At 47.7% G+C, this 25,384-nt stretch overlaps 1 protein-coding gene across 6 annotated transcripts in view; it reads right to left on the bottom strand.

The window, feature by feature from the left end:
- VPS54 (VPS54 subunit of GARP complex) overlaps nt 1-25,384 on the bottom strand; it is a 555,456-nt gene that overhangs the window by 323,290 nt on the left and 206,782 nt on the right. For all 6 annotated transcript variants that reach the window (XR_011203675.1, XM_069234226.1, XM_069234229.1 and 3 more), the window contains one exon: nt 12,434-12,530. Coding sequence is in view for 5 of the 6 variants with exons in the window: in XM_069234226.1 (XP_069090327.1) it covers nt 12,434-12,530 (97 nt within the window). In the remaining variant the exon portion in view is untranslated. The remainder of the gene's footprint in view (nt 1-12,433; nt 12,531-25,384) is intronic.

Raw genomic sequence — 25,384 nt, forward strand, 5'->3', positions numbered from 1 at the left:
CTCACTCACCAACCCTGCGTGGGGTTGGGTGCGGCAGGGGATTGGATGCACGCAGGGGGTTGGCCATGCAGTCAACACCCCGCCGCACATTGTGGAAGAAGTGGGGTTGGATGCACATGGTGGGTTGGCCACAGGTTGGCGTGAGTTATGGTTACCTTAGGGCACGAGTTATAGTTATTTGAAATAACTAACTGCTGAATTTCTATGGTTTTGTGCATGTAAATTCAGAACCTAACTGGAAAGTCCATGTAACCTTTGTTTGTTTTCAGAGAATATTTATATATACACACAAAATACACACAGATGCACAATGTGTAATATGCTATTTATTAGATTTGTTGGGAGTGCAGAGGGGCCCTCATGAGACACAAAGCCTATAACTGGTAATTATGCCTCCTCCTTCCCTCAAAAATGATAATAAATAATATAGTACACTTTGTGCATCTGCATATATGGTTTAAACAATGACAGCTCTATAGGTGTAAAACAAGATATTTACACAACACCAAGCATATAAGGGGTTACATTTGTGCATTAAGGTAAAACCAAATTAATGAGGCCTTCTGACTATCAGGAGAGTTGTGTCCATGTCCAATGTTATTGTAACATGCAGTCTGTAAGGCAGTAAACAGTGTTTATCTCAGGACAATTTCTTTGTACTGTAGAAATAAACTAGAATTTACCCTTTCTACTGTAGCAATAAACGTGTGTTTATTAATATAAATGCTCTGAATTACATTTTATTTGACCTCATTTATTTTTACTGCCTTGGCATAAATAAAAAAGGTAAGTAAAAACTTAAACATTGCAACAGGCTGCCATCTTTAAATGGTTTTGTGCCTAGTGTATTACTGTTTTAAATTTTCAACATGGCTGACACATTTGGAAACAATGTGGTTGCCATACTCAAATGGTAAAAGTGAGACACACCATACAGAATATCACTGAATGATGACTGCTCAGTAAACATTGCATAGGGCAGACACTTCTGAATCATACTGCACACTGTTGTGCCAACTCAAGATGGCTGACATGTTGCTTCTAAACGTGGTGACCATCTTAGAAGGGTGAAATAATGGCACACTATTCCAAGATGCCTGCCCAGTTTGGAATCAGTTGCTGTGCAGAATGTGGTGCACTGCATTTTAAATCAGTGGCAAGGTAGCAGTGTAGTAGCACCATCCCTGGAGCTTCTGGGTGCTCTAGTAAAAAAAAAAAAAAAAAAAAGGAAACAATGGAAATCAAAGGAAATAATAAAGAGAAGGAAAGAAATAAAAGAGAGCCGTAGAAAAAGAAAAAGTGAAACCTCATGTGCACATCCACTTGAAAATGAGTGTGCTTCAGAGCCAGGACAGGTCAGCTAGGACTTTAGATCGAGTGAAATGTTTATAAATGGCTGACCCATTGCCACATGTTGTACGCTGTCACAGATGGAAGTAGACAGTGAATAACACTGTAAAAGACATATGGCTTAAGTGGGCGAAACTTAATTCCCTCTCTGTACATTTCTATTTTTTTAAATATATTTTCCACTACAAGAGCCTGGCAGTCAGCTAATGCTGACATGCCAGACCTTAAAAGTGCTTTAATAAACACACAGCTAAACTTTACAGATAACATAAATATGTACACAATTGCAGCTGGTAAAACAAAATATATATATATCCCCTCATAAGATGGCTTAACAAGCATTCCCAGTGCAAATTTTCAGCCCTCAGGGTTTGTCAGATAAGGTGCCAATACCCAAAACCATTGCCTACTATAATATTTTGTGAGCTTCCACATAGCACAATACTAGCCTAAAGCTTTAAGAGACTGTAAGAAATTACCTTTAAAGGCCTTTAACATATGCTTTTTACCTTGCATAATGCAAGCTTACAGTCTTTGGTATTTCTTTTCACAATAAAACGATTAGGCTTGTAACCCAACATAACTTTTTGAAGTGAACAAATCAGGCCTATAGCCTTTTTTAATGGCTTTTCAATTTAGACTTCTAGGGCCAGATGTATCATCACGGCCCTTTGCGATTCGGAAATAGCGACTTAAGAAATCGCTATTTCCGACTCGCAAAGTGCCATGTATCACATTTGCGAATCGGTAATAGCGATTTCTTAAAAATCGCAAATGCTATTACCGAATCGCAAATTGCGATACCGGCCCCATTTGCAACTATGGGCATATCTGCGAATTTTTTGGCATTTCCAAAATTGCGATTTCTGAACCAGAAATTGCAATTTTGGAAATGCAAAACCCCAGGGTGCTGGGGGGCTAAGGCCCCCTCTGCTGCACCCCAAAATATTTTTGGGGGACATGTAAGGTGCACACATGCCAAAAGGGCATGTGTGCTTTACATGTACAATTTAAAAATGCATTTTAAATGCATTTTAAAATTTTGCACAAGGTTACCACCAAGTTCAACTTGGTGGTAATTAGAGACTCCTAAATGCCAATATCGCATTTAGGAATTGCTTCATACAAGTGCTAAGAAATTGCAAATAAGGAATCCTTTTCGGTCCAATTTGCGACTCTCTAAACAGGGTCGCAATTTTAAGGAATCGCTATTTTAGCGATTCCTTAAAATTGCATTCAGAATGTATTCCATACATTCTGAAATGGCATTTTGCATTCGCAAACGGGCATTCACACCATTTGCCCTTAGTGTATAGGGGGAGACATAGGAGCCCCTAATTTCGAGCATTACTATTTGGTGGCACAATTGCAATGGGTAGCATGTTTGCTCTCAGGGCATTTGCTAGAAGAAGAATGTACCAGAGACAACATCTTACCTCACATAGATGCATATGAGTTGATGCTCCTGGGTACCAGACCTCTCCAAGGACCCCCTCGCTTACTGAGTGTGGTGTTTCAATGCATTCACATCACCAAACACACCATTCTCTAAGTCCCTGTCATACCAATACTAGCCTTTCCTAAATGAATAGAACACCATTTGCAAGCCTGACTAACGCTTTTGGGATGCTGCCAACACCATAATTTGGGCAGCCTATTCCAGAATGATCAATTTTCTACTATTTCACTCTCCTCAGGAACAGTCTGAAGTACATGAGGGCCAATTCTTAACAGAACGGCTGCCCAGACATCCTCAGAGTTAAATGGTCCAATATTGACATGGAGCCCGAAACACATGCCTGACTACCAGCTTTATTTCCTTCTCAGTGAAAGTAGCATGTATTCTAACAGTGCAAATCTTTTACAACCAGTTTTATCAGAGAGGGTAACCAACACCAAAACCCTAGGTTACTATGGCAATCTGTGAGCCTTGAGGTAACAAAATACCTGCCTTCAGGCTTTGACAGAGAGTAATAACAATCCACCCTTGAAGGCCTACTGGCTTTAAAATATGCTTTTCACAATATGAAAGTGAGGCCTACTGCGTTTGCTGCAATTTTCAAAATAAACAGATCAGATCTTTGGCATCTGACACAAAGTTTTCCCTTGAACCAATCAGGCCTACCGTCTTTATCATTGGCTTGGCACCATAATATACTGACCACAGTTATCCCCACAAAACAACCATTAGACATATACTCATACATTTACAAACATTTACAAAATTACAGTTTGCAAGACAAAATAGAAACCCTCCTAAGGGGATTAGCAAGGACTATCACAGTGCAAATCTTCAACCCACAGGGCCTGTCACAGAGTGTAAACGAAAAATAAAACACTTGTCTACTACAGCAATCAGTGCGATTCTGTTTAAAAAAAAATACCTATACCTAGTCAGCACCAAGAGTGCACCCACTATGGCACAGTGGTGACGGGTGCAGAGGTCAGATTCGGGATCTGGTGCCCAATGTTAACCAATGGAGACTGGGGGTGAACAAAGATGCGCTGCTCAAAGGTGTGTGAAGTGGTATCAGGAGTCGATCTACTGGGGCTGAAGTAGGTATAATGTGGGACCACAAGGCAGCACTAAACTTACACCCACAGCGGCACAGGCGGGCCAGGTGCAGAGTGCCAACACAGTGCTGGTAAATTAAGGAGGTCGATTTTGGAAAAAAGGCTGCAGGCTCAGGCCAGGAGGCTGAATAAAGAAAACCCACAGCTGCCCAGGTAAGTTCAGATGTTGAAGAACGCATGGACACCATCAGTCCAGCTCCCCACGGTCCAGGGGCTCTGGATGCAGGGAGGTCTTTTGATGTCAGAAAACAGCTTACTAGGCGGTCGCGGTCAGGGGGATCTTTGGATTGAGGCTGCAGGCTTCGAGGCAGAGTCTGACTGAATCGTTAGGAAACCTTCACAGAACTGGTGGGCCACTTGGACTCGGGTCATGGACGTCGGGTGCAGAGGTGGGTCTGGGTGCGGTTTCGCAGTTCCTCAGGGAAGAGTTCTTTTGCTTTAAAGTTGGTTTCTTCTGGACAGGTATGTTGTCCACAGGAGAACCTGATCTTCTCTGAAGGCAGGCAGTCCTCTCAGGGCTTTGGAGGTCAGTGGGCTGCAGGACAGGTTGTCTTTTGATGCAGGATCCTTGAGGGTTGCAGACAGGCCGGTAGGGTTGAGGCCAAGTCAGTTGGTATCTGCAGTCTTCTCTGCTGGTGTGACGCTGTAGTGTCTGGCTCCTCTTAGGTAGTCAGGAATCTGAGGTCTAAGGTTCGGGGGTGCCACCTACAGAGTGAATTTAGGGGTGTTGCAGGAGTGCCAGGTGGAAGCCAATGGGCTTCTCACCTTTAGGGTGACTACATCCTTCTTATGACCACTTCCTTTGGAAAGCGGGCACAGCCCTAACCCTAGTGGCCTAATTCCTTCCAAACAAGATGGAGGAATTTATAAAGTAGTGTCCACTTCAGCTTGTTCACCTTAAGAGTGGGACTGGCATGAAGTGGGCACCCCTCCTAATTTAACTAATTTTCCTGCCAGCCCTGCTGCCAAAATTGGGGTCAGTAACTAGGGGTCGGCCTTCTCTACCATTCGGAGAAGCCTGGGCAGCAGTGCAAAGGTGGCAAGGCCTTTGAATCACCCCGTCCTGGAATGTCCATCCTGCCTGGATGAGGTGTTATCACCTCCACCCAGAGCAGGCCTTTGTTCTAAGCCCTCAAGAGCATTGCTTTCACCTCAGTGGGCCAGAACACGGTCTAAGGTGGCTGCACTGGTTTGCACTAGTTAGTTCCCACGCTAGGGGTTGGTAGGTTTTCAGTCCCTACCCTTTAGTTCCACCTATTCAGCCACCAGACACACTTCCCTTCTCAGCCTCTGTGCACACTATGCGGTAATGTGCTGTTCATACTGTGGTGCAACAAAGATATGCTCTAATGCCAAACCTTTGTCTACACCTTGCTATCCCATGTATAATGCCAGTGTTCACACAAGGCTCAGGCTTCTGTCTCTGGGACGACGTCCCCTGTGTGTGACAGAAAAGCAGAGTCTTCGACCTCGCCTAAGGATACCCCCCTGTCTCCAGTGCTGTTTGATGGTCCACAGTTGTCGCGGACTTCGTGCCATCATTACAGATCACCACATGGCCAGTGCCCCCACTGTATGTTGTATCTTTCGGGCAAGGCAGTGGCGTTGGGTCCCCGGCTGCTGGCCACTCAAGTGGAATGCCTCCATTTCTGCCAGAGGGCGTCCTTGCGTGGCATCTGCCATGTCTAGCCATGTCAACATTTCGTCTGGACGCTCAAAGAAGTGGGATTTGCTGGTGTCAATGACTCAGTTTGGGCAGATAAAGGAGCATGTAGCAGATGCCCATAACTCAAACATTTCTTCACCTCAAGAAAGGTTTGGCAGTGTTCCTGCACTTTGCACGTATAGTCAGGATAAATCACAAAAATCTGTCCCTCAAATTGCAGAGTGAAAGTTTCTCTGGCTGCCCTGAGGATTACATCTCTGTAGTTCAGCAGCCTGGCAAACAGAGCCCAAGGAGGGGCACCCGGCGGGTGCTTTAGAGCCTGTCACCTATGTGCACGTTCTATCACAAAGTGTTCTGACAAGCTATAGGAAAGTGCCTCTTTTGACATGGTTGCCCCCCCCAATTTTTGCCTGGTTTCTGGTGCAATTCCAACTGAAAGTGCACAGATCTCCAGAGCAGGCCCCCAGGATACACAAGGTGATTCACTTATGTTGCTATTTATCTGATCATGCACCTGTGACACATACACACGATTGGGAAACAGGCCCCTGGTGACCCAGCACGTGGCAATTCCCGACTGACATACTGCAAGATGCACATGGTCGGGAAACACTGGTGGAGTGGGAAGCAATGAAGGCTATGCCGAGGGGCAGGTGGGTGGGCCTATAGTGCGGAGTGCACAGAGCCCTTCAGTCTGAGCTCCTTGGCAAGGAGGAAGTTCTGGCGGCGGTTCAGAAGCTGTTTCCAGAGGGCGAATGGGGCGACATGAGGAGGCCACCTTGCAGCGTCAGGTGACATCTGTGAGGGACAGACTTCAGAATTATACTTTGACGTTCTACCGCCAACTGCTGCTCAAGGAGGGAGACATCTCAGGGTGCTTCCTTGCATGGATCCCACACCGTGAAATCTCACACTCTCCTATAATACATCTTAAGACCCCTACAAGGGCTGATGCATGCACACAGAGCACCATGCTACCCACACTCATGAACCAACTGGAATAAGTATATTCCAGGCAGCACAATTTGGATCCGTAGCAGGTAATGGAGCTCCTAGCCCATCTAACTCTACCACAAGTGGGGGAACTGGTGGGGCAGGAGTCGGATGCAGCTCTTACAATGCAGGAGGTTAGAATGGTGCTAGTGTGTCTTCCTTGCTGGCAGCGATGGCTTCCCTGTTGAATTTTACCAAGCCTATACGGCGGATGTTGTGCAACATCTGCTTGAGGTGTACCTAGAGGGTAGAGCGAACAGAGTCCTGCTCCCATCCATGAGGGAATAGTATCACTATGATACTAAAAATGAGTTTCACGCCCTTGGACCAAACCTCATATCGTCCACTTACAATGATCAATGCAGACACTAAAATCCTTTGCAAGGTTCTTGCCCTCAGACTGCGGCCGGCGGCACTGTAGATCAGTGTGACTTTATACCTGGAAGGAACACAACCATGAATCTGATAACGTTAATGCATCTGCTCCATGAGGTTGAAGACACTAGGGATGACATGTTGGCAGTGTCCATTGATATAGCCTAGGCATTTGATAATATGGACTGGCACTACCTGATGAGCATGCTGGAAGCAGTGGGATTTGGATCACAGTTCTGATCATGGATATGACTGTTATACACTAAACCCGCTAGGCTCAGGACAGGCCGCTTACGCATGACTCTGTGGTGACGCAAGGACAGAGGGACGCAACAAGGTTGTCCATGTCGCTGTTACTCTTCGCTCTCGCACTTTAACCCTTGGCGATTCAAATTAGGCAGGAGATGGCGGGGTAGGACATTCTAGTGGGGGGATACGACTCACTTAGTGTCCCTCTATGAGGATGACACCATCCTCTATCTTACGTCTCCTGTACTTACTAATGCAGTATCTTGATATATTTGGGGACCTTACAGGACTCCGAATTAACCAACATAAATCGCTGGTGTTCCCACTGGGGAGGATGGCAGCGGTGGACCCTACTACTCTGCTACCCCTTCTACAGCGTTGGGAGACCAATCATTTCGGTATCTGGGAGTTATGGTGGCATCTACTCAACAGAAGCAATATAATATGTATAGGGTAGTGGAGTGTCTAACAGCATCAATACAATTTCGGAATACTCTCCCACTATCGCTAACAGGACGAGTTGTGGTTGCAAAGATGGTCTTCCTGCCCGCTGCCTCTATACCATGCAACATTCCTTCGGTACCCTCCCCTGGTTGACTTTCAGATATTTACATTCCATGCTTACAACATTAATTTGGAGGGTGGCGGATGTGTAGGGTGGCCTGTGAGCATTTACATCTACCCATATTGGAGGGTAGCCTCGCTGTACCAAACATGAAGATTTATTACCTTGTATCCCAACTTCAACACGCTGCTCACTGGCTTTAGGATAGGGAGAACTGGGAGAGGACATTGTTGGCAGACGAGACTCGGGCCACTACACTTCCGTGTCTGCTGCACTCTGGCGGCCATGACTCAACCAAAGTTCCATACCTCATTAAACACACTGCATCTCTATGAGAGCGATCTGTAAGAGTGGTCTCGCTGCCTGGGAGTTAAGTTTTTCGGACTTCCCTGCCTTTCGAAATATAGCTGACGCAGTGGAATCGCAGCACAGTGGGAGGGGAGATGTGAGACACTGGGAGACCTCTATCCTAACAAGGAATTTATTTCCTTTGATGCGGTGCAGGAAGCATTCACAGTGGAGGATGGGCAGTTCTTACTGCATGCTTGTATAACCAGCATAGTCCGGAAGCTGTGGCCCACTTACCCAGCTGCTCCTCTGTCCTCGCTCCTATTTCGGGCACTTTTGGAACTAGAGGAGACACAGCATCTGGTCTCATATTTATACAAAGCCATGCTAACAGACAGACCAAAACCCATTTTCTGGCCAGAACTGCATGGGAGGAAGAATGTGTGACTCAGATCCAGGAGGCTCAGGATATGCTCATTAGTTTGCACAGTCTCCTGCAATGAGCGATTTAAACTCGTACACTTTAACTATCTCCATCGCACCTATATAACACCAGTGCTCCTCCACAGAATAGACCTCACGATGTCGAGGGGGCATCGCCGATGCCCAGAATACACAGCATCCTTTCTGCACTTGGCATGTCACTGCCTACCTGTTAAGGCGTTCTGGGATGTTGTGGCGCAGCATCTAAAGACCGCATGTGGCATACATGTACAACAGGACCCTATGGGAAGGAAGATGGAACATAAACGTACTCAGCTGACGCTCTTGCTAGCAAAACGTAGGGTGGTAATCACTTGGATGGGTCAACTGGGCCCGAGTGTGGAGAACTAGAAGAGAGATGTGATAGAATGGATAGTAGCAGAGGAGGTTCGCCTCTGACAATGAAGGCAGGACGATAGGTAGTGGAGGACTTATAGCTTTGGGAAGCATTCTTAACCAAGTGCGAGGGAGGGGATGAACAAACACCGGTAGAAACAACATAAGTTGAGGGATGAACGCAAGTAGGGTGGAGACTGGCATCGCAGTAGCATCAGGAGAGGAGCACATGGGGCTAGAAGTACACAATACTTGTAACGATCCAAGAATTGCGATAACATATATAAACTACATGTCAAGTGTGTGAAAACAGAAGTGATTCTATCGTAATGGTTGTTGCAATGTTTCTTATATCTGTGCTCTAATTAATGATGGAAACAATAAAAAGATTATTTAAAAATAAAAACATTCCCACAATGCAAAAAGTGCAGAAGAAGCACGTTTTAAGCAGAACACACCCTATGCCCAATACAATGCTTATAGAGAAGAGCAATATGAAGGTGGAACTTGAGACCTCGCTTAGTACTGCTTCTGAAAACTCATTCTGTGGTAGACACATTAGGTAAAACACAAATGTGCTGTCAAAGAAAACCTAAAAATAAAAAAATTAAAATAATAAAAATGGGGCCCACACTAGACCAGACTATTACTACAATAAAACATTCACTACAACCAGTGCTTAATTTGAGCCTGCAGTTGTGGGGACCTGCACTTTTTTTCCTCTTCAGATATTGACCGTGAGCAAGAGAGGAATAAACAAAGGGAGAAAAAGTAGGAAGATAAAGACGGAAAAAATGTCGCAAAGGGAAAAAAAAAACAGGAACCTGAATGAATGAGATAAATGGACAGAGATTGTCTAGTAATGGTTGGCAGAGGCATGAGGTCAATTCAAGACTACGCAGCGTTGGTATTCAGTGCGTTGCCACTTAAAAGTACCGGCTGAGGGCTTATGAGCAAAGGTTTGGGCACTGGCACTCATTCTATTACAAACTAAGCACAGACTATGAACCTACTTGCCAACCCTATTAATGCTGTGGGACAGACTTTTACTGCATCACAACATACACTATAACCAAACCTACAGATCTTGAATAACAGATGTATCACAAAGGAGTTCTTGACCATTTTTTTTTATTTTTTATAATGAGTTGCCCCACAACCCATAAGCACCATTTTCAATTTTAACATAAAAAAGCAAAGACGTGATGGGAGGTGGGGTGAGAGAGGGTAGACAGGAAGGTCTTAAATCCAGGGGCAAAAGATTGGGGAAGAGAGGGAGGTTACGCACAGATGGCCAGTGAAGAGATCAAATCACAACATACAAACCCATATAATAGTATCAAAGAACAGTAAACCTCTGCCAGCAAGGCTCTGTACACCCACAAGATGACTTGAGCAGTATATCAATTAACCATTACTATTATCTGTCACATCACCAATGTCGCTACAACAGAATCATTTAAAACTTTGTCTAAAATGCTAAAGCTGCTTGTAAGGATAGAAATATAAGATTTCCCTTCACTTATTACCCAGTTCCACCAATTTCTTTAGCACAGGTAACCAAATATGAAAGCCTAAAAAACAGGATATATCCTAGGTATAAAGGTAGGACCACAATTTGACAGTGACAGCAAGGCACAGAATGACTTAACAGCACAAATCAATAGAGAGAACAGACTATATAGGGAAAAAAAACATTGTCATGCTTTTTCACATTTATCAGTTAAACTGCTTCATTGTGATTTTTGCTATCCAAACTTTTGCATCTCATATTCCTCTGTGCTTTGTCGATCCTGCTTCAAAACTGGGACCTATTGTATATTTGCAAACGTCTGCAGTGACAGACCACGAAAAACTGGGACTAATCTGTGATGTCTGCCGACCCTGATTCTGCACCAATTGCGGCTAACTCTTTCCTGCTTGTGTGCTAAGCTTAGGTCAGGAAAGATTAGTATCCACCTACCTTCCTCCTGCTAGGTCAAGTGTTAGAGTTGCAGCTTCCTTCAAGACTGAACTGTCCAAAGTATCACAATGATGATGTCAACAAATTTTTTAGGAGAAGACCTGGTGAGTAAGGAAGGGACTAATACACATTTTTAACAGTTTACCCTCTTTGTGACAGGAAGGGGACATGTGGTCTGAGGAAAAGTACTCGTCATTTAAGTCACACAGAGATCATATGATATAGGTCCATACCCCAGAACTCAAACATGTGCCATAGGCTTCTGAGTTTCCAAAGTCTTGAACTTTATATAAAGAACCAATAGGACCTTAGTGATTTTATGCTGAATTAAGTTTCACCTCTGTTTCAACCTCCACAAAACTCATGTGGCTCTCTACCTGTTGCACTGGCACCCACATCTCCTTCAATTAAAACTTCACTCCAGTTGCTTTGCAATCCATATGATTCAAGAATGAATACACTCCATCAACTCTTTCTCAGGATCTTATACAGTTCTGCCATTTCTACCCTTTGACCCTTCACCTGGTCCCATCCAACTATATCTGTATGCTCTCTAGCTCATTGTTTCCAATGCACCTATCTGGGAGCATCCTTTGTAAATCCAAGCAACCATTCACCAGAATCAAACCAGTCACCTGTATATACGCTGGTCCTGGCTCTGCCACAGCCCACCTGCTTTAGCTGTAAAGGACTCAGCCCACCTTCAGTAATCAAAGACGCACTAACACATCAGAGCAAATAGAGCGAACCCACTCCACAGTTGAGCTAGTGCCCACGGCATTGGTCAATGCCTTTCCCACACCAGGCAGGAGAGGACCTTTCTTCCAATGAATTGCTTCGGATTCACTGTTCTTCACAGCAGCATCACACTCTGTCTCCTGACTCCAACCCTGACACCATCAGTCTCTGGCAAAAAAAGGCAGCTCCAAGAGGCCTGGCTACAGGAGTAGCCCTCAGATCCTAAAGAAAAGTGGCCTCTGCATAATGTAACAAAGTACAGGAATAGTCTCATATGAGGTGACAGTGGTAAAGAAAAAGCAGCAGTTCCCACAGAGCTTACCAGTAACCTCTAGCACAGTAAGCCCTACTATTTATCAACACAAACCTCCTTTCTCCCAGTGGTTTCTGGTGATCTTTTCTCCTGAGGTTAAGCCTTTGGAGGGTACCAATACGTAGGCATTCACCGACCCCATGGGTAAAGATTTTAAAATAAGTTTTTTTTTTTGTGTTTTTTTTTTTAATGGAAATTTCATTAAAAACCAATAGCAAGGTGCCTGATTTTTAAGGTGAGTGACAATCAAGTGAAGGACTGTAACTAGGAATTATAACAAAGATTACCAGCAAGTAATGTGGTTAACTCTGAATGTAGAACAAAACAGTTTTCATGCGTAAACATTGGTTGGTAAATACAAAGCTCTATAAGATTCCGATTGTTAGTTTTATCTGTTGAGTTTTATATTTGATCACAGATATGAACTTTAAATACTGTGTATATATGCAACACAAACAGAGAAAACAATGGATGCAAGAGTAGTATAAGATTAATCTAAAAGCACAACTGTCGAATTAGTTAAAACAAACAAAAACATACCTTCACCCGTTGAAGAAATACAGTAAACTTAGAAAAAATAGTTTGTATTAGGTCAAACCAATGTGGGAAGTTCATCATTCTCATCTGATCAGCAAGGCTGCAGAAATAAAATTAAATTGTTTATAAGAAAAAGATAATTTATTTTAACATAACAAATATTAAAAAACACAATAAACACAACTTCTGGGCAGCAATCTCTATTCCAGATCCCAAGAAGGACCATTTTAGTTACCATGAAATAAACATGCAATGGAACATTCAGCATGTGCCAGGCAATCCACTCACTTGCTCTTTCTGGTAGAGACTATATAGCTGCAGATTACATACCTTATGAATATTCCTCAGGCATCAGACTGGAGGAGTAAACTTTGTAGCAGTACCTTGCAATAGCAGTATCCCAGTGTGCCCTCACGTGACGACGTAAGGCTCCTCACTGACACCATTCCAATTCGGAAGAGACATGCAAAGCGTGAATGGGAAGGATGGGAGTAACTTGTTCTTCTGATAGCGACTTTTAGCCATAGATTCCTCACCTTCTGAGCAGATGCTAAAGCAGTACCAATTACGAGGTGGGTCTTTGAATGGACTCAAACCAGAAAGTCCTGCAAGACCAAGGAGACAAAATGCCCCTCTCAGCAAACCTGACTGCCCAGACAATAGTGCCTGGTGAACGTGTGGAGGTATGCTCACATAGATGCCTGTAATATCTCTAGCACAAGGACTTGCAGTGGTAGCAGCTTTGGCCCAGGGAGAATGAGCATGCAGTCCTTCCTGATGCAGGTCTTAGTTTAGAGCACGATCCAGTGGGAGATGGTTCTCTACTGCATGTACTTGCCTTTTGTCACTCCAGAGAATCGCACATAGAGCTGATCGTCCACCCAGCGTTCTTTGGGGCAATCAATGTAAAAGCTGAGCCTTCTTTAGGAATTTAAGCAATGGAGTCTTGCACCCTTCTTAGAGGGGTAAGGTGGAGCATAGAATGCTAGCAGGGAGATAGTTTGACTTATGTGGAACAGTGTTACAACTTCATGGAAAGGGCCTGGGGCCTGGAGCTCAGACATACACATAGTGACGAGGAACACACCCTTAATAGTAAGGAGACATAAGGGACAGCTGTGAAGCGGCACAAACACCAGAAGACCAGATTAAGATCCCACTGGGGCATTACTGGGCAGAAAGGGGAAACAAATGTTGTAGCCCTTTCCGAAATTGCATCACAACTTGTGACGTAAACATAAAGGGCTGATCAGGCAACCGTAAAAAGGCTGAACGAGTTGAAAGATAATACATAACCGTGTTCAAAGGAAAGCCTTGCTAAGCAAGAGACAAAAATAACAGACCATCAGATAGCTTGGCTTGGAGGGTGTCAATCCTGCTTATGTAGCATCAAACCACAAATTTGTCCCAATGAAGGGCATATACATTTTTTGTCTTGGGACAGCTGGCTACCAAGATGAATTCAATAAACTAAACTATGGAGGAAGGACAAAGGCTTTCAGCCCAATCTCCAAGAATGAAGGTGGAGAGTGTGAAGGCCCAGTGCAGAACCCTGCCCAGTTGCTGCAACAGCAGGTCTTCATGGATGAGCAGCCAGATTGAAGGACATAAGTTCAAGCCTAGGGATACTGGATTCCATACTTTTCATTCTTACTCTGGAGCCACAAGGGTAACTTGGGACCAGTCAATCCTGATCTTCTTGAGAACTCAGAACAGGGGTGAGATCAGCAGAAAGGCATACAGAAGTGCAGAGTTCCACTGAAAATGAAGTGTGTCTCTGGGGAAGATGTGCCATGGAAACTCCAAGGTGCAGTAGCACTGACAATCTGCATTTTCAGACGTAACAAACAGATTGAGCCAATATTCTTCCCATTCACGGAAGAAGCCTTGTGCCACCTCTTGGTGTACTTGCCACTTGTGATCTGCTAGGCACCTATGGCTGAGTTATTCTACCCTGGCACTCAAAGATCACAGCAGGTGGTTTGCCACCACAAAAAATCCCTGGCAGTGCAGCCATTTCCAGAACTACAGTGTCTCCCAGGGTCCGAGATCCACTTCCCCAGCCCTGCTTTTTGGAATACTACATGGCAGTGGTGCTGTACATGAGCACCCGAGCCTGAGTCTGAGGCTGACCAAATCATTGTCTAGCAACCACCACTGCTGATCTTTTGTAGACACCTGTCATATATGAAAGTGGTCTGAGTGGCCCCCTAAGACTTCAGATCCCAATGCAGAGTCTGCATACGCCACCTGGTATGCTTAACCAGCAGGATGCAGTAGGCTTCAAGTCCAGCAGCCTTAGAGTCAACCTCACTTAAATCCAGAACCGAGGATGAAAAATATGGATCATAACCTGAATGTCTAGGACTCTTTCTCGGCATAAACCAAACTGTGTCCAGACTGGCTCTGAGGATTGGGAACATCTGAAAAGGAGTCAGGTGTGACTGACATGTTGACAGTGGACCCAAAGAATGACAGAAGGCTCTCTGTAGTCTGGAGATGGTTGACAACTGCCTGGGGTGGGCAGGCTTTCAACAGTCAGTCATCAAAGTAGGGGAAGACTGGCACCCCTGACTTCTGAAGGTGTGCTGCTAACACCAATACTTTCAAGAATAGCCGAGGTGCACTGGCAAGACCAAAGGGGTGACCTACTGAAAATGCTCCTGTCCCACTACAAATCACAGGTCGCTCCAGTAGGCCGGCAGAATGGGTGTCTTAGAAATAGGCGTCCTGCAGGTCTAACATCACCATCCAGTTTCGAGGGCAGATAAAATTGGGTCTAGGGTGAGCATTTTGAGTTTCTCCTTCCCGGAGAAGGCATTGAGAAGACTCAGTCGTGTAATAGGCCAAAGGCCTCCATCTTTGTTAGGCACCAGAAAGTAGCAGGAATAACAACTACGTCCTACTTTGGCCACTTGTACCCTCTCAACAGCCCCTTTGGCAAAAGGGATTACTGCTGCAAAATGGAGAGCTAGACCTCCATTAGTCGCTGTGGCGGTAGATGGAAGGTGCTGTGTGGAATGGAGGAAGGGTAAGGCGTATCCCCTGCGAATAATCTGCACAACCCACCTGTCTGAAGTTATTGCCTGTCAACCCAGGAAGAATCAGTGGATTCTGCCTCCTATCGGCTGGATGTACTCCTACAGAAATTTGGCAGGTGGGGATGCAGGGGAAAGGGTAGACTGAGCAGTTCGATGACCTTGGCCCTGACCGCAAAACTACTGAGTTCCTAGTTGAGGATAGGCAGGCTGGCCGTACGGGGCACCTCTACTAAACCCACAAAAGGAGTGGGGGAATTGTTGCGGTTCGCAAGGTGGGACGGCAGGCAAAGAGAGCGTACGGTAGTCTTGCTATTTTTAAAATGCTCTAGAGCAGTGGTTCCCAACCTTTTGATTTCTGTGGACCCCCACTTTAACATTAATGGAACCCAGGGACCCCCAATGAATCATCATTGGAATCCGGGGACCCCCGTCTGAGTCATTACTGGAAGCTGGGGACCTAATTTGTCAATATTTATTCATATTTTTTTAATTTTCTAAGCTCTCGCAGACCCCCTGAGAAAGCTTCGCGGACCCCCAGGGGTCCACGAACCACAGGTTGGAAACCACTGCTCTAGAGAGTAATTAGCCTCAGCTCCAAACAGGGGAGTCCTGTTCAAGCACGTCTATCAGGAAGGACTGGGCATCACCTGAGACACCAGCCATCAGCCACACATGGCACTGAACGGCAACCCTGGGGCCAATGGCCCTCCCGATGAAATCAGTGGTACCCAAGCCACAACAAATTGTGAACTTGGCTGCATGACCACTATCTTGAATTGCCTGTCCAACAACAAGTCGGAGATCTTCAGACACCCTAGGAAGGGCTTGTGCCACTGAATCCCAAAGGGCGTGAGACTAGCGAACCAACAAACAGCTGGTGTTAACTAATCAGTGTGTTAGTCTAGTAGAAGAAAGCACTGCTTTCCCAAATGTTTACACTTGATTAGATTTCCTACAGAAGGAGTGTTAGGAATGGTTTAATTTAATGTATATTTATGTTTTATTTTGAGTTTAAAATCGTAGTAATTGCTAAGGTGGGAGTCTCCAGTGTTCAATAGTCATTCACTGGGGGTTCACCAGAACTCAAAAGATTAAGAACCCATGCTTTAGAACAGCGCTTCTTAACCTGTGGTCCGGGGACCCCTGAAGGCCACAGAGCCTACTCCCAGGGTCTGCAACTGCTTAGAAACCTAAATATTAACAGATTAGTACACTGTATACAAATAAATAAGTGAAATTTAAAACTGAAAGCATTAAAACATTCTGTAAAGGTGAAGGAATTTGAAAATTGGAGGCTAGAATTAAGTTGGAGGCGTGGCTGCGGATGTCAAGATGGCAGTCGCACTCTAGGAGTGCTCCTGACCCCTCCCTCATCCGCCGCTGTGAGCCCCGGTTTTCCTGCATCCAGTTTGGCCCCAATGCGATCGTGGCCCTGCTTGTTGGCCCGGAGTTGTGCTGCGGAGAATAAAAGATCCGTGGAGGGACCGTGAGGGTCTGCCTGGGAATCGAGCCTGCGAAGTGCAGCTGGCCTGGTGGATACCAGCACTGCCTTGGGGGAGGAGCCCCGAACCTCCGCAAGGCGGCTGAGAGAAGTGGCTGGGATGTGCCATACCGGGCAGCGATCCGGCCCAATAGCCAGATGGAGTGCCTGCCCTGAGAGTGACTGGGTAAGGCAGAAACCCAACGAAACACGTGGATGACGAAGAGACAAGCTGTGAAGCGGGGCCGCGGCCGGGGCCCAGGGAGCGCTAGGGTGCCGCTCTGCCCTGCCCCAGGGCCTGGGCCAGGCAGCCCGAACGCAGGAGAGGTATGCGCTAGGTGGGTGCGTGAGGGCCCAGTGGCTGAGAAGGAGCCTGAAGAACGAGTTACTTACCTTCGGTAACGACTTTTCTGGTGGATACATTAGCTACCTGTGGATTCCTCACCTCATGAATACTCCCATGGCGCCAGCATTCGACGGAAATCTTCTTACTAGTCTCTGCACGTCGACGAGGACGTCACTGTCTCGCACGCGACGCCGTCTGACGTCATACAGGCAATAAGAGGTCCTCGACGACGTGCGGACGTCAGTACCAATCATTTTTTACGTGCATGAGAACAACCAGGCAATGCAATGAAAGAACAAAGCAACATCCATTATATTGTAAAAATACACCACATTGTATGAATAACTGTAAATCTTTTTATGTACATATATATATATATATATATATATATATATAAAACTCTCTCTTTTAAAATATATACACACACCAAGTATATACATAAAGATATATACACATATACCTATATATATATAAATATATTATATATATACATCTATTGCACCCTCAAAGACCAAGAGGAGCGCACTCAAGGATTACTTGGCAAGACCATAAAGGCAACGGGGAGGCGGGTGGGACCGTGAGGAATCCACAGGTAGCTAATGTATCCACCAGAAAAGTCGTTACCGAAGGTAAGTAACTCGTTCTTCTGATGGATACAACTACCTGTGGATTCCTCACCTCATGAATAGAGTCCCAAAGCAGTACCACGCCCGGCGGTGGGTGCCTAAATGGTCAAACCAAGAAATCCTGCAGCACTGACCGTGCAAAATGGCCGTCCCTTCTAACCTCAGAATCTAAACAGTAATGTTTTGCAAAAGTGTGAAGGGACGACCAAGTTGCGGCCTTGCAGATGTCGACCACAGGAACACCTCTGGCTAAGGCCGAAGTGGCCGACTTAGCTCTGGTGGAATGAGCTCTAATGCCCTCAGGAGGATCCTTCTTTGCCAAAGAGTAACATATTTTAATGCAAAGAACAACCCACCTGGATAGTGTTCTCTTGTGGACTGCCTTTCCTCTCCTCTTGCCCACGTATCCAATAAACAGCTGATCCTTCAGCCTGAAATCCTTTGTTCTATCGATAAAGAAGCTCAACGCTCTCTTTGGGTCCAGACGGTGCAGTCTTTCTTCCTCTTTGGAAGGATGAGGCGGAGGATAGAACGTGGACAAAGTAATTGCCTGAGCCAAATGGAAGGGTGAAACAACCTTCGGGAGGAAAGCAGCCTTGGTCCTCAACACCACCTTATCCCCATAAAAAGTTGTATAAGGGGGTTTTACTGATAAGGCCTGCAACTCACTCACTCTCCTTGCTGATGTTATAGCTATCAGGAAGACTGTTTTTAAAACCAAATACCTCAAGGGGCAAGAATGCATAGGTTCAAAAGGGGACCCCATAAGGAAAGTCAGGACTAAGGACAAATCCCATTGCGGCATAACGAATGGCTTTGGAGGATATTGATTTAGAAGACCTTTCAAGAATCTGATAACAATAGGGGATTTAAATAAAGATGGTTGGTCTGAAAGACATATGAAGGCTGACAAGGCCGATAAATAACCTTTAATGGTAGCCACTGCACAACCTTTCTGCGCCAGAGATAGAGCAAAAGACAAAACGTCCGATAGATGAGCATGTAAAGGATCAATCTGCCTCTCTCCACACCACGCAACAAATTTAGACCACCTATTAGCGTAGATAGATTTAGTGGAGTGTCGCCTGGCCGCTAATATAACATCCACTACCTCAGGCGGGAGAGAGAAGGAACTCAGGTTGCCCCGTTCAATCTCCAGGCATGTAGGTGCAGACTCTGGAGGTTGGGGTGTAGAACCTGCCCCTGCGACTGTGAGAGGAGGTCTGCCCTGAAAGGGAGACGGAGCGGCGGGCACGTTGAGAGTTGGAGAAGGTCGGAGTACCACACCCTCCTTGGCCAATCCGGAGCTATTAAGATTACTAGAGCCCGGTCTTGGCGAATCTTCCTCAATACTCGAGGAATCAAGGGTATGGGAGGAAACGCGTAAAGCAACTGGCCGCACCAGGTCATTTGAAACGCGTCCCCCAACGCTTCCTGCATCGGATACTGAAGGCTGCAGAACAACGGACAATGCGCGTTCTCTCGAGTGGCGAACAGATCTACCCGAGGAAACCCCCACTTCTGGAAGATTAAACGGACTTGATCTGGATGGAGACGCCACTCGTGGTCTGCCGAGAAGTGGCGACTGAGACTGTCCGCACGCACGTTCAAGACTCCGGCCAGATGGTTTGCTATCAAGCAAATCCGATGGTCCTTTGCCCAGGACCATAGTCGAAGAGCTTCTCTGCAGAGAAGGTACGACCCCACTCCTCCCTGCTTGTTTATGTACCACATCTTGGTAGTATTGTCCGTTAGGACCTGTACCGACTGACCACGAAGGGAAGGGAGGAAGGCCTTGAGAGCCAGACGTACAGCCCGTAACTCTAACAGATTGATGTGAAAAATCTGTTCCTCTGGAGACCAAAGACCTTTGATCTCCAGATCCCCCAGATGAGCTCCCCACCCTAGAGTGGAAGCATCCGTTATGACTGTGGCCACTGGTGGCGACTGCTGGAACGGCTTTCCTTGTGAAAGATTGTTGCTTGCAATCCACCACTTCAAATCCACAGCAGCATCTCTGGAGATCTTGACAGTACCCTCTAGATCCCCTCTGTGTTGAGACCACTGCCTTCGGAGGCACCACTGAAGAGCCCTCATGTGCCAGCGAGCATGCGTGACCAACAGAATGCAGGAGGCAAAAAGACCGAGCAGACGAAGGACCTTGAGGACTGGAACTACCGCTCCATTTCGAAACATTGGAACCAAATCCTGAATATCTTGAATCCGCTGAGGCGGAGGAAAGGCCCGACCCAATGTTGTATCCAGTACTGCCCCTATGAACAGGAGGCGCTGAGAGGGCTCTAGGTGAGATTTGGGCTCGTTCACCGAAAAGCCCAGGTCGAACAACAACTGGGTTGTTGACTGCAGATGACGCAACACAAGCTCCGGGGACTTGGCTTTGATCAACCAATCGTCCAAGTAAGGGAATACTGCTATCCCCTTCCTTCTGAGCTCTGCCGCAACCACCGACATCACCTTCGTGAAGACTCGAGGTGCTGAAGTAAGACCAAACGGAAGGACAGCAAACTGGTAGTGTTGCGATCCCACCACAAACCGGAGATACTTCCTGTGTGACTTGAGTATCGGGATATGAAAGTAAGCATCCTGCAAGTCGACAGACACCATCCAGTCTTCCATGTTCAACGCCAAAAGCACCTGTGCTAGGGTCAGCATCTTGAACTTTTCCTGCTTGAGGAACCAATTCAAGATCCTCAGGTCCAGAATTGGTCTCAAACGACCATCCTTCTTGGGAATCAGGAAATACCTTGAGTAAACTCCTTGACCCCTTTCCTGCTCCGGGACCAACTCCACCGCGCCCTTTAAAAGGAGGACTTCTACCTCCTGTTCTAGCAACAGGAGGTGTTCTTGTGAACAATACGAAGGGCGGGGCGGGATGAGGGGCGGAAACTCCCGAAAGGGAAGGGTGTAGCCTTTTCCCACAACACTGAGAACCCAAGTGTCCGACGTAACAGTCTCCCATTTGGTGAGAAAATGCTGTAATCTTCCCCCTACAGGAGAGGAGTGAGTGGGAAATGGTGGAAGCCTAAGGCTGCTTCCCCTGCTGCACCCCGCCAGAGGATGAGGAAGAGGCAGAGTGCTGCTGAGAGGCTCCCCTGGTGCGGACCCTACCCCTCCCCCTAAAAGATCTATAGGGATGGGAAGAGGCAGGTTGCTGATATCTTCCCCGAAAGGAAGAGGAGGAAGAGCCACGCCCAAATCCACGAAACCTCCTGAAGAATCTGGAAGAGGCCGTGGAAGAAGGAGCTTGGAGTCCCAACGACTTAGCCGTGGCCCTGCTCTCCTTAAAACGTTCCAAGGCCGAATCAGCCTTAGCCCCAAACAGTTTGTCCCCATCAAACGGGAGATCCAACAATGTGGACTGTACATCTGCCGAAAAGCCCGAGTTACGGAGCCAGGCCTGTCTCCTTTCCACCACAGTTGTGCCCATTGCTCTGGCTACCGAGTCGGTGGTATCCAGTCCCGTCTGGATAATTTGGGTCGCAGCAGCCTGGGCATCAGAGACAAGATCCAAAAGACCCTGGGGAAGCTCTGTAAACGAAGAGGAGATGTCATCCATCAGAGCATGAATATACCTCCCCAGGATACAGGTCGCATTAGTAGTTTTTAACGCCAGACTGCAGGACGAAAAAAATCTTCTTCGACTGCGCCTCTAGCTTTTTTGAGTCTCTGTCCCCAGGCACCGTCGGGAAAGAACCAGGCGCTGACTTGGACGAACAGGAGGCCTGCACTACCAAGCTCTCCGGTGTAGGGTGCCTAGATAGGAAACCAGGATCAGTTGGAGCCGTCCGATACCTCCTGGCCACGGCTCTGTGAACTGCTGGGGAAGATGCCGGCCTCTTCCACACCTCTAAAACCGGATCCAGCAGAGCGTCATTAAAAGGTAACAGAGGCTCCGCCGCGGCTGAGGCCGGATGCAACACCTCCGTCAAAAGGTTTTGTTTCGCCTCCACCACCGGCAAAGGCAGGTCCAAAAAACTAGCTGCCTTCCGTACCACTGTATGAAAGGAAGCAGCTTCCTCAGTATATTCCCCCGGGGACGAAAGGTCCCACTCAGGGGAAGTGTCCAGCCCACTGGCCGACTCCAGTCCACGCAGCCCATCACCCGAGTCCTCTAGCTCTCCTTCCTCTAGGGCTCGTTGGTACTCCTGCTCTTCTAGTACCCGGAGAGCACGCCTCCTTGAATGCAGTCGTTGCTCAATCCGCGGAGTCGACAATGCCTCCGCCGAAGTCGGAGATCGGCGCCGATCTTCCGAAGCCACCGACGCCGCATCCGGCGCCACGGGTAACTTCGGCGCCGACTGAAGAGCAGCTGAAACAGATGGACCCACCGGAGTCACAGGCCGAAATCTCGACGTCGACGGGATGGAAATCCCTGGGGCCAATCCCTCCGAAGCCACCGGAGCGGCCACCGGCGCCGACACTGGCGCCGAGCCCACGTTCCCAAACGGGAGAAAGGGCATAAAGGGTGCCGGCCGAAGAGGCGCAGGATCACCCAAAGAAAAGGCCAAAGGCCCAGCCGGAGCACCCCCTGGAGCCATCTGTTGGAAGATGGCATACATCGCATTCAAGAATGCGGAACTATCGGCTCCAGGGGTGGGAAAAGCCGGATACTGGGGTGCCTGTCTTGGAGGCGACCCCGACGCCGGCCTCGGCGTCTGCGCCGGAGAAAACATTTGAGGCTCCAATACCTCAATCACCGACGCCTGTCCAGGCGAAGTTGGTGATGCCGGAGAGGGCAACGGCGTCGAAGGATGCGGCGTCACCGTGGGGCTGACCTCCCATGTCTTTCGGCGCCGATCCGGAGACCTGGAACGAGCCTCCCTTGAATGACGCCGAGATTCTCTACGGCGCCGGGAGTCTCGATGACGCCGATGTCTTGGAGAAGACTTCTTGTGATGCTACTCCTTTGACTTGGCCATAAACAGCTTCGCCTCACGTTCTTTAAGGGCCTTCGGATTCATGTGCTGACATGAATCACAAGTCGAGACGTCGTGGTCGGAGCTCAAACACCAAAGGCAATCGGAATGAGGATCCGTCACCGACATCTTGCCTCCACACTCACGACAAGGCTTAAATCCAGACTTTCTCTGCGACATTATTTCCACAGAGAAAGAGTACGCAGCAAGATATACACTGTAACCGCAAGAGTAACAGTTGCTCCCTCGAAGATAACCGTTTCGAATGCACGGAAAAAAGGGAACTGACGTCCGCACGTCGTCGAGGACCTCTTATTGCCTGTATGACGTCAGACGGCGTCGCGTGCGAGACAGTGACGTCCTCGTCGACGTGCAGAGACTAGTAAGAAGATTTCCGTCGAATGCTGGCGCCATGGGAGTATTCATGAGGTGAGGAATCCACAGGTAGTTGTATCCATCAGAACGATCCTGCTGCCCGTGCTGTGCAACACAGGACTGTCGGAGAGAGGATCGGCTGGCCTGCCCTGGGGCATGGGTCGGGCCAGCCAGACGGGAACAGAGGTACAGTACAGGTGGGCATGTGAGAGCCCAGCGGCCAAAGGGGAGCGTGAATGATCCTGTCACCGCACTGTGCAACCCACAAGTAGAGAGGAGCAAAGTGGTGATTGCTGGAGAGGGGGCCGCAGTGCGGGGTCTACAGTGGAGACCAGGCCCTGGTGCACTGAGACAGTAGGAGAACAAGTGAGGAGCGTTTAAGTGGAGGCTGCGGTGGAGCTGAGGTGGCAGAGGGGACCCGGTGGTCCCGCGCAATAGGCGTGTGGGGGGTGAGGAGCGACAGCTGGAGAGCGGCAGTTTAAGCCGGGTGGGGAGACTGGTGAAGGATGCTGTACATGCAGGAGTGGGCAGTGGACGTGGCAAAAGACGCACTGGGATCCCAGAATCCGCGGGGACCTCCATTTACCCACCCCCCTTTTCCCTCCCTCTGGTTGCTGGGGTCTGTGCAGCCCCTTGTGGCTGGGGCATCTCCCCTGTGACGGCGGCGAGTCGACCGAGCCTCTAAGTGATAGCCCTGTGCTGTGCGACAGTGAAGAGGTGTGTGGGGGCCTGTGATGCCCACACCCTGCAGACTTGGCATGGGGAAAGACATAGCTAGCAAGCAACCACCCACATCCCAGCAGCGCATTGACCAGTTCACCACTCAGCTGGCCCCCCCCAGGGGTCTGGTGGCCTGCCGCCAGGGACCCCTGTAACAGAAGGGGAAGGCACAATCCTACTGGCCATTCAATCCTCACAATTAGCCATCAAAACAAAAATTAGTGAAGTACGGGAAGATGTGGGCCTGCTGCAGCAGGACCTGCAAACAGCGGTGGGCCGCATCAAAAAAGTAGAAGACTGAGTTTCCCCGGCAGAGGACGAAATCACAGACCTCAAGACCAAAGTCTCCCAACTACTGACCTATACTAATGAGCTTCATCATAGAGCCAAGGATGCCAAAAAACGCTCCAGACGCAACAACCTGCACTTCATTTGCTAACCGGCAGGAGCGGAAAAAACCAAGGTGGTCGAGTTTCTGGAACAGTGGATTAGACCCTGGGTGCGGGAGCAATAACTCCTCTTCGCTCTAGCGAAAATTATAAGAGAGGACCCATTAATCAGCGGATGGTCTTGGCCCAACGGCTGTGAGGAACGCATTGCATTGTATGCCGATGACGTGCTCCTGTATCTGGCCAACCTGGCTAGTATGCACCCCGATGTCTGCAACTATTGAGGCTATGCCCTGAGGCCTCTGGCCTAACACTTAACCCCAGTAAGTCCATACTGGTCCCACTGCATCCTGCAAGGGACTGCTATGACTGGCAGAGCAGCATTCCTATTCGATGCAGCAGCTTCCAGTACCTGGGAATTACTGTGACCCTCCTACCTGAGTTGGCCTGGTCACTCAATGTCACATCACTCACCTCGAAGATCAGGGATGACCTCCAGAGATGGTGGACCCTGCCTCTTAATGTCCTGGGAAGGACAGCACTCTATAAGATGATGATTCTGCCCGCTTCCTTTATCTTCTCCAGAATTTCCCTTACCAGCTACCCAGGCGATGGTTTAAAGAAATGGATGCAGTGGCGCGGCAATTCCTATGTCATAACTCCTGTTCTAGACTTGCACTCCGCACCTGTCAACGAGATGTGTATTAAGGGGGACTAGGAATGTCCAATATATATTTCTATTAATTAGCAACGCAATTGTTGGTACTTAATGATTGGCTGGGAGGTTGGTGGTCAGACCCAGCGTACCAGCTTGAACTCCTGATGTTGGGCTTACCCAGACTGCTTGAGCTGCTGTATGGTAACCCCCTCCAAAGCAAAGATTCCGGAAGTGACAAGGGTGGTGGGCAACGCAGAGGGTGACAGTATGGTGGCAGAGCCTCACCCAGCAGACCCCACTGTGGCAAGGAACATGGCTCCGTGAAGTCTCCACCTTGGAGGAGTTCTAAAAATGGGACCATACAGGCATTTCACTTGTGCGG

This window comes from Pleurodeles waltl, chromosome 5, assembly GCF_031143425.1.
Source record: "Pleurodeles waltl isolate 20211129_DDA chromosome 5, aPleWal1.hap1.20221129, whole genome shotgun sequence".
In the NCBI taxonomy this organism is placed as follows: Eukaryota; Metazoa; Chordata; class Amphibia; order Caudata; family Salamandridae; genus Pleurodeles; species Pleurodeles waltl.